Source organism: Zingiber officinale, chromosome 6A (assembly GCF_018446385.1).
Source record: "Zingiber officinale cultivar Zhangliang chromosome 6A, Zo_v1.1, whole genome shotgun sequence".
Classification (NCBI taxonomy): domain Eukaryota; kingdom Viridiplantae; phylum Streptophyta; class Magnoliopsida; order Zingiberales; family Zingiberaceae; genus Zingiber; species Zingiber officinale.
In genome coordinates, this window is record NC_055997.1 from 81,559,475 (window position 1) to 81,568,797 (window position 9,323).

Below are 9,323 nucleotides of genomic sequence, written 5' to 3' on the forward strand. Positions count from 1 at the left end.
ATGTTACTTTAGTTGTAATATTCATATATTTTTTTATCGAGTTTAGAAGCACAAATCTAGCCCACGATATTGGATAGGATATTCTAGGTCACCCTCTTAATGTTAAATAAAATTGATTTTTGCCCTCTAGAGCCTCAATGGGGTGTTAAATGGGCATTATCCCATTTAACCCCCCACCCAAAAAAAAAAAAAAATTGTGAGTAGCCATTATAATGCTCACTCACAAGAGAAAGGAAAGAGGATGTTCAAAGACCCGCTTTCTTAATTTTTAAATATTTTTTTTCCTTTTTTAAATTATAAAATTTTTAATATTATTTAAAAAATTAATAAAGGATGAATAAATGGATAGTGAAACTCATAAATAATGAGTATTAATGTTAAAAAAGATGCGAATGAAAGAGATATGTTGTTATAATGAGTATGTTGTAATGAACCTCATACTTTTTAATAAAGTGATGGATGTAACCAACAATAATAAATTAATTATTGTATGTAAAATAACATGCGCAGTAGTCCAACTTTTATATGAAACCAACAATGAGATTACACCAAACAAGGACATGATTTCACAAGGGCACAATAACCACAGTAAGAATTTCTTAACACACATTGCAGTACTCATGCATCAACAAAAGCAATCAAGAATTCAGTGAGATCCACAATAGAAGTGTGCCCAAAATTTATCATTAGTTTCAGTTTTGAGATTCAAAAATAAAGGAGAAGAAGAAGAAAAAAAGAAAGAACAATGCATGAAACAATCTATGCAAGCTTACAGCTCTTACATGTCGGTGATGTGCAAAAATACAATGAGACACCAGCTTGGATTATTCCTTTCATTTCCATTTGCTGGATGGCAACCACATGCAGCCCTAAAGCAAACTGCCAAATCCTCTGCAAGCTCTCCATTAAAGGACAAGTTAGAACAGAGCCCCTCACAAGCTTGTCCCTCTCTCCTCCTCCTCTGTCGCCCACCAACCTTCAAAAATCATCTGCAATGGACGAAGAATTGACATCAAATTTGAGCATTGAATTGAATCGCACCGACTGAGCATGGATAGTGATGGATATTGTTGCTCACCTTCATCACGTTTCACCACGCTTCTTGCGAACAACAAGCAGATAATTAGGAACCCTACTCCTGCTGCTGCACCCACCACTATGGCCACTGTTTTCCCTGTTTGCCCTGCTCAACGGTGTCACGCTATTACGATTTGGGAATCAGTTCTAGATAAAATGTTGATTTAGATCATCATTTAGTTGAAATAGTGAGAAGAGATAGGTAAAAATTGCATCTTTATGATCTATTGAGGGAGTGGAGTCCGTCTTCAGATCAGAAGAACTGGAGCGAACGAAGAAGGGAAGCTTTCAATTCATAATGAGATGGAACTGTGTGTAATTTTGACATCTAGAACAAAAAGATGTAACTTTGAATTTCTTTTACGAATTTCTGTGAGATTTTAGATGGTATTTACCTCCGCCGCCGCCGCCGCCGCCGCCGCCACCGCCCGCTGTGGTGACGCCATTGGCGTAATAACTGTAGCTAATGTAGCACTTGTCGAGGTAGACCTGGCCGGAGGAGGCGCCTCCGCACTCAACCTCGGATTTCTGGATGGCCTGGGTAACGCAATCGCTGCAGTCGCCGGGGGACAGGTCGCCCTCGCACTGCGCCATGGCATAGACTGACCCGTAGCTCGTGGCGAAGAACCCCTTCCCGCCGGCGACGCCGTTCTGGAGCTGGCTGAAGGTGGTGTCCCGCTTGACCTCGAAGTCTCCGCCGCCGCTGCCAGAGCCGCAGGTCTTGTACAGCAGCTGTGTGCCGGAGACCTGGGGGAATCCGGAGACCTGGTAAAGCGCGTAGCACCCCGCGAGCTGGACACGGGCGGCGGCGGAGGCACCGCAGAGGGAGGGCCACATGGGGAGGAGCCGAGCGACACAGGCGGAGCAGTCGGAGTTGGAGAGGTCCCCGCGGCACTGGAAGAGGCCGAACAGGGACTGACCGCCGTAGGAGGAAGAGGCGGTGGTCTTGTAGAACTTTGAAGAGGCGGCTTGCGTAGCAAGTGAGGTCGACATGGCAGCAAGCGTCTGCCCGTAAGCAGCGCCGCCGCCGGAGAAGCTTTGATTTGCGCAACCCTTGTAGACCAAGTTGTATATATCGCCGGCGGCTGACGATGGCAACAAACAAAGGAAGATCACTTCAAGAATCAGCAGTAGGAATGGGAATGGAAGAGTAGTAAAAGAACGGGCTCTGGAGATGCCCATCTAACTCCACACACACAGTCTTTGTCTACGATATCTCCCTTCTTTCTTTCTGTTCTGTGAAAAAGTAGGCCAGAGACAGCACAGGGGCAGGCTAAACTACTCTAATTAGCTAATGATGAACTGTTTAGGGTTTGGATTCGAAGAGAAGACGAAGAAACTAAAAGCAAACCCAGAAAAAAAAAAGGTAAACAAAACAAGTCTAAAAGCACGCTTGATGAACACAAAACAAAAGCTCTCACAACTCGGCTCAATGCGAATGATTCAACATATTTCAAGAACGAATCAAGTCAGCGAGTTAAAGCCGGAGGAAATGAAATGAAGCAGCAAGGGAGAGGAATCTGAATCGCGAGGACGACGGCTGCAGGTGGAGAAAAGAAAAGGTAGAGCCTTTGTTTGACTGCTTAAGAGGGTGACGGTGGTGGCTGTCTGAATGACTCCAGATAAATATAAAAATATGGCGTCTTTAATTAAGTTGTTGGGTGTAGAGGGCGAAGGAAACCGACGAGAGGAGAGGAGAGGAGAGGAGGGTGGAGCTTTATCTTTATGGTTGCTTGCCACTGCCATGGCTGGTGTAGTCAGTTTCCTGCAAAAGGGAGGGAGCGGACCGCGGTTGAGTTGGATAGTTGAGGTTGGATTTGGGGCGGTGCAGCTTTGGAATTTGGAGCGTGGGTTTTGGGTAAAGTTGGAACGGTGTCTCTGGGTGCGTGAGTTCGAAGTTGGCATTGGCCGTCGGCATACATCTCAATGCCAACTAGTGGAAGTCAAATCTGAACTAGTTTGATCACAGTCGGCGCTAGCAATTTGCTATTGTAAAATGGAGTAGACGATTAGGTTTGGCTTCGAGCAGATACTTCAAAGTTATTAAACGAACCACCAAGGTCCAAGGGAGATGTCTAGACCATAGTGCATAGGATCACGAGCCAACTCAAAATCCAATCGTAAGGGAGTCGTTGGAACGATGGATTTTATCTCTGGGGTGAGTAGGATCGATCTGGGATCAGAATTACGTTATCAAGCCCAGTTGTTGTGTGAGTACAATATCATATTTAAAATTCATAATTAAGAAAGGAAAGAAAATATTCTTAATGTTCAAAATAGATGAATAGTTGGTTCCACGGTAAAGAACAGACGATATCTTGATGTTTATAAGACATAAAAGAAAAATGACTCCACAGTAAAAAATATATTAATTAATTCAATGGTAGATAATTTAACTTTTGAGTATGAATAATATCTTTCAATTCATGTAGTCTAGGTAATTTTTAAGGAGAAATATAGTAGAGTAAGTCTAAGCAAGTTTCGACAGTTGATAATCAGTTCTAACAGTTACAAAAAGCGTCTAAATATTTCAATGGTTCAACACCTTAGGGAAATGTTTAACATGATTCATGAGCTTAAAATTACTGGTCAAAAGTTGACCGATGAACAATAGATTCAAGTAGTTATTCGTTCCCTTCTAGATTCTTGGGAGACCATAAAACAAGTTCTAACTCACAATGAGAGTATCAAGACTTTCATTAACATCTCATGCCATGTAGAATTAGAGGCGGAGAGAGTTGAATCCGTAAGAATTTTTGGACTAGCCTATCTGGCTGTCGGTTCTGTTGAATCATCTGGATCCAAAATAATTCAAGAAATAAAAGGGAAAGAAGAAAGAAACTACTACTATGGAGCAAGGTCCAATCAAGAAGAAAGGAAAGAAAACTGGAGTGAAACCTAAAAATAAGTTGACTTGCTTTAACTATGACAATAAGAGTCACTTCGTTCGAGAGTGCACTAAGTCGAAAAAGTTAAATCCAAGTGTGTTTTCTTTTCTTGAGCATTTTGTTGCTAGTTCAGTATTATTAGTTAATTTTTATCCTTTGTAGATTATAAATTTGGGAGCAATCAACCATGTAGCTCAGGAGCAAGTTACATTTGTTGAATATCATCGAGTACCAACTGACAATTAATGGATCTATATGGAAAACAATGTAAGAGTTGAAGTCAAAGGAGTCAATACTTGCAAACTCAACCTCCGTGGTGGTAGTGTTTTTTTTCTACATGAAATTTGACAGAATCTTATTTTCGTTACATGTCTTCTTAATTTAGGTTACTATATTAATTTTTACAATCGATATGTTGAACTTACGTATATGGATTTTTAACAAATGATTTTATGGTTTTTGATTTAAAACAAAATGTCAATTGTGCTATTGAGGGTTGTCTTTTAAACATTGCTCTAACTAGTGATGCAGAGATAATTGATGAGGTTTGGCATGTTAGATTAGGACACATAGGACAAGAACATATGAATCAATTGACTAGACAGGGTCTGTTGGACACTCGGTCTAAGATTCACTTGTCTATATGTCAGTATTATCTTACAGAAAAAATAACTAGGAAACCATTTGGTAAGACTATTAGAGCTAAATCACTAGTGCAATTAATTCATTCGGATATTTGTAGTCCAATTAATATGAATACTAGACATGGGGTCTCCTATTTCATTACCTTTATTGATGATTTCTCTTGTTTTAGTCATATGTATTTGATTTCTCATAAATCTAAAGCATTGGATAGCTTTATTCGCTATATGAATGAAGTTGAGAACAAAACGGAATGTAAAGTTAAAACTTTACGCACTAACCATGGAGGAGAATATTGGTCTAATATGTTCAAGATGATATATAATGATAGAGGGATTATCAGACAGTTGATAATCCCTAGAACTTTATGTTGGATCGAGAAGCGCTAGAGGGGGGTGAATAATGCTCGTAACTTTCACGCGTTTAGGATTAAAACATATCGAAATAACGCAGTGAAAATAGTAAAGGAAAGCAACACATGAACACAAGTTATTTACTTGGTTCGGAGTCTTGGGCGACTCCTACTCCAAAGTCCACGATCGTTGATCGCTTTCGGTGGGTAACAACTATAATATCAGAATTTTGGTACAATCAAGAATTAAATTAAATGAACTGAAAATAAACTATACCGACAACACTAAGTGAAAAAACTATAGCTTCGGGTCGTCAGGTGTAACGACCACCCTTCTTACTACTACTACTCTCTAAGGGTGGCCGTTACTTAACTACTGACTCTACTTAACCGGTATGATTGAAACCACGAGGAGTCATTACCGAAAAATTTCGGCAGAGTCTCCCTTGTACCGGTAATCATAAACTGAGATACAAACATAGTATACATCAGCCACAGATGGCTGGAACATATAACAAATTCTCACGTAGTTAAATAAGTATCAAACACTACTCACATCAAAAATAACCTAAAAGTACATACATACTAAACTAAGTACATCTTAGCATGCAACCTAGAACAACAATAATCTCAAATAACATGAATCTTAAAGTACAACTTCAAATGTTTCTTAATCACTAAAATGCGGAAAACTCAATAACATCCCAAGTCTCTCCCATAGTCCTGGCATCACATATCATCGAACACCTCCTTGTCGCCTTCCTTTGATAAATCTTTTCCTTTCCTGTATCTGCAGGAAGAGGAAATGCAATCTATAAGCAAAATGCTTAGTAAGCGCTATCTAACTCACAAAAATCTCGATATGCATGTACATATATCTATAACATGAACTAACTGAATGTTTACTGAAGACTACTCATGTTCATCCAATAGTAAAGGAATCAAACATGATGAAATGCTAAACATGTAAAGCTACTCATGCTCTTTTAATAGCAAAGAACAATAAGTTAATCTAATTAACATGCTAGCATAAAAGAAAACTAAACTTGCTGATTTAAAACAAAATGAAACTTATTTCATTTGTTCTAAACTTATTCTTTTATTCCACTTGTTTACAATTTATACTTTAATACTTTTATACTTAAGTGAAACTTATTTTACTTGTTCAAAAGCTTATACTTATAATACTTCAAGTTAGTAATCAACTTCTCTTGGGCCCAGGCATAGTACCATCTTATGCGCGTTCCCTAATAGGTTGGGGTAGCGAGCCACCAATCCTAAAGGAGCAGACCTCAGTCTACCATGGCCAAAACCTCGAAATTGGATACCTGGATTTGTTTAACGACAATCTCGGAAGTCCGGTACTAGCCTCTTCAAAGTAAAATATCTTAACAACTTCTTCTTTAAATATCTTGACATTTTAAAAAGCACCTTGTGTGCCAAAATCCCTAAAGTCTTAACTTTGGGATCTACTTAAGGTCTTGGCCTTTTTCTTTCTTTTCTTTATCTTGCTTATACTTGTTAATACCTCTATTAAGAGGATATCTCAAACAAAACTGCACTAAAATGCTCAATAAAACTGTACTGAAATACTTAACAGAATTGCATGGAAATACTTAATGAAACTGTACTGAAATGCTTATTAAAACTGCACTAAAACTAAATCTGCATGCAAGCTTAATCAAATCTGCCTACAAACTTAATCAAAATTATGCACTATAAGCTTAATCAAATCTGCCTACAAACTTAATCAAAATTCTGCACTATAAGCTTAATAAAATCTGCACTTGAAACTCTAAAGGGAATTACCCGTAACCCTTTCATAATACCAACCGAAAATGCACAGCAGCTCTAAACCAAATAAACTTCACAGGATTGAATTAATCATGCTCATAAGTCCTAAAAGAAGTGGTCTAATAAGCACAAAACAAATCTGTACAGCAGACTCTGATACAATTTAAACTTCACAGAAATCTCCAAAGCAACTAAACTGTACAGCAAACTCTAATACAATTTAGACTTCACAAAATTCTTCCAAGGCAACTAAACGTACAGTAAACTCTAATACAATTTAGACTTCACAGAATTCTTCCAAGGCAACTAATCTGTACAAAAAAAAGTAATCAAAATCCAAAACCGACACTTAGAACCAGAACCACTTTGAATTCATGTTATAACCTTTTAGATCTGCCCACAGGATCACAACTAAATTAAAACCAAGAAAAGCAAAATCTGACTTCTTCAAAATTGTACCCATCTCTTTACAGCAGGTACATTAAATCCACTAGGCACCAAATTAAATGTACCCTGCTACTATAGATGTCATATCTTCTAAAATCTATACAATTTTGGATTTAGGAACTCCATCTCCATGAAGTATGAATCTAAACAAGTAGTAAGGTAATTAAATCTGCTCAAACCATAAGTAGGGATAAACATAAGCCAATCATGCCCATTAAGGTAACAAGGAGAAAAAACTAAATCTGAATGTGAAACGCAAATTATAGGGCTGAAGAATATAATCTACATGCCTAGTTCATACAATTTATTTCATTCCTTTGAGGTCCTCGGCAGTGAACTTCAAATAACATTCTTTATAGCATACTAGATAAAGAAGAAAAACCAGATCTGAAACCTTAACTCACGGCAGCAAACAAAATCTTAAAACATGTTACAACATACATGCAAAGAAGAAAACTAAGCTTGAAACCTCAATTCACGGCAGGAAATTCTAAAGACACCAACTCTACCGAAATCAAAGAATGAATTCGAGGTTCGAAAACCACTCTTACTGCAAGTGAGTAAGCAACTTACCTTTTCTTCTGGGACTTACAACCGGAAAAGGAAGGTTCTAGGATTCGGAGAAGCTTCAAATCTTGGCGGCTTCTTTGTGTTTCCGAGCTCCCCTCGTCGAGGTGGTCACACATGGGTGAAGACCGGTCGGAAAAAGCCTTTTGCCAGCGCCAGAGAAACCTTTGCTTGCTACTGAGATTTCATCTGAGACGAGAAGGCTCCGTCGGGAGAGAAAGGTGAGGTAAGGGAATTAGGGTTCGGGAATAATTAAGCTCTCTTTTGTAACTAGGGTTTTTATTATCAACTATTACTTAAGAATATTTCACGCCCAACTCTTTCACAAAATATCTGCAGAACAGTTGGCTAGTTGCGTTTCCGCCGACACTCCTGGTCGCGAGTTCAAATCCTCAGTCGAGCCTTTTTATTCCCCTTTTATTTTAAATGTTCCTAACTACTGCTTAAATGTAATTCATCCTCTATTTAATCAGTAATGACCGCTGCCCCACTTGGTTAGCCGGGTTTTGACCGAGTCAGAGGTTGCTGGTTCGAACCTCGGCTTGGACATTTTTTTGTCAAAACTTCCTTCGTTTAGTAAAAATACCAAATGACCTCCAAAAATTACATAAACATACTTTAAAAATTTCTGAAAAACTCTAGAATATTTCTAAGGCATTTTTAATTATTTTTAAATTACTTTTGGGAATCGAAATGAGGAAATTTGGGTTGTTACATCGGGAACTTGTCGTAGCTTAGCCGGGTCGTTTCTTGAGCAGCACAGGAAGGAAGAACACTTTGGAAATTGATTATGCAACCTGCTGCTCGAAACCTCCTTTTATACACTGCTTGAGGCGCCTCAAACACCATCCAAGGCGCCTACAGCATGCCGAGTCAGCCGCGTGGATCAACGCTAAAAACTTTTCCTCTGATCCACTTGAAGGCGCCTCCATGCCAGTCCAAGGCGCCTCCAATCTGCGGTCCAAGGCGCCTCCAGCTCTGCCGCGCGCAAGCTCTATCCTTTGCACCCGAGGCTCCTCCAAGCTCTATGGAGGTGCCTCGGACACTGTTCATCCGAGGCTTAAGGTTGCTTCTTTGTACCTGTAAGATACGTTAGTCCAAAAGATACCCTGCAACACAAATTTAGCACATAATATCATAAATATAAAGTCTGACAGTCATTGGACTGTCTAGGTCTAACTTCGGATTTTCCGATCGGAAACCCTAGGTCTACCCGACGCCTACTGTTCCCTCTTTCGGGGAACGCGTCCTCACCTACTCCCCTCAGGAGAGATTACCTGATGTCAATCTGGTCCTCCAGACCGACTAGACTTTCCGCCTAGGGTTACCACCCCCTAGGACCTAGGGTTACCGCCCCTAGGGTTTTTCTCCACCTAGGGTTACCACTCCCTAGTGTTGGTCCCTTTGGAGGTCGGCAAGAGGGGAGGGGTGAATTGCCCTACAAAAATAAACACAAAACCTTTCTCAGATATTCAACTAATTAACAGACACTTGTAATAATAAAAAGAATAGACTAAATTAAAAGATCAGATACAAGAGAATTTACTTGGTTTGCA

The 9,323-nt window shown here is 39.4% G+C and overlaps 1 protein-coding gene across 1 annotated transcript; it reads right to left on the reverse strand.

Annotated features, from left to right (window-relative positions):
* Nucleotides 1–662: 662 nt before the first annotated feature.
* LOC121996727 (plasmodesmata-located protein 3-like) lies at nt 663–3,052 on the reverse strand. The gene is made up of 3 exons (XM_042550801.1): nt 1,473–3,052; nt 1,079–1,183; nt 663–989 (listed from the first exon to the last, which is right to left on the reverse strand). The coding sequence occupies exons 1-3, from the start codon at nt 2,257–2,259 to the stop codon at nt 979–981; spliced, it is 903 nt and encodes a 300-aa protein (XP_042406735.1). The 5' UTR covers nt 2,260–3,052; the 3' UTR covers nt 663–978.
* Nucleotides 3,053–9,323: the final 6,271 nt, after the last annotated feature.

Excerpts from the sequence above, each read along its gene's own strand:
- LOC121996727 (XM_042550801.1), bottom strand. The coding sequence starts at position 2,259 with ATGGGCATCTCCAGAGCCCGTTCTTTTACTACTCTTCCATTCCCATTC. Across the intron at positions 1,184-1,472 it reads CGGCGGCGGCGGCGGCGGAG|GGCAAACAGGGAAAACAGTG; the intron begins GTAAATACCATC and ends ACCGTTGAGCAG.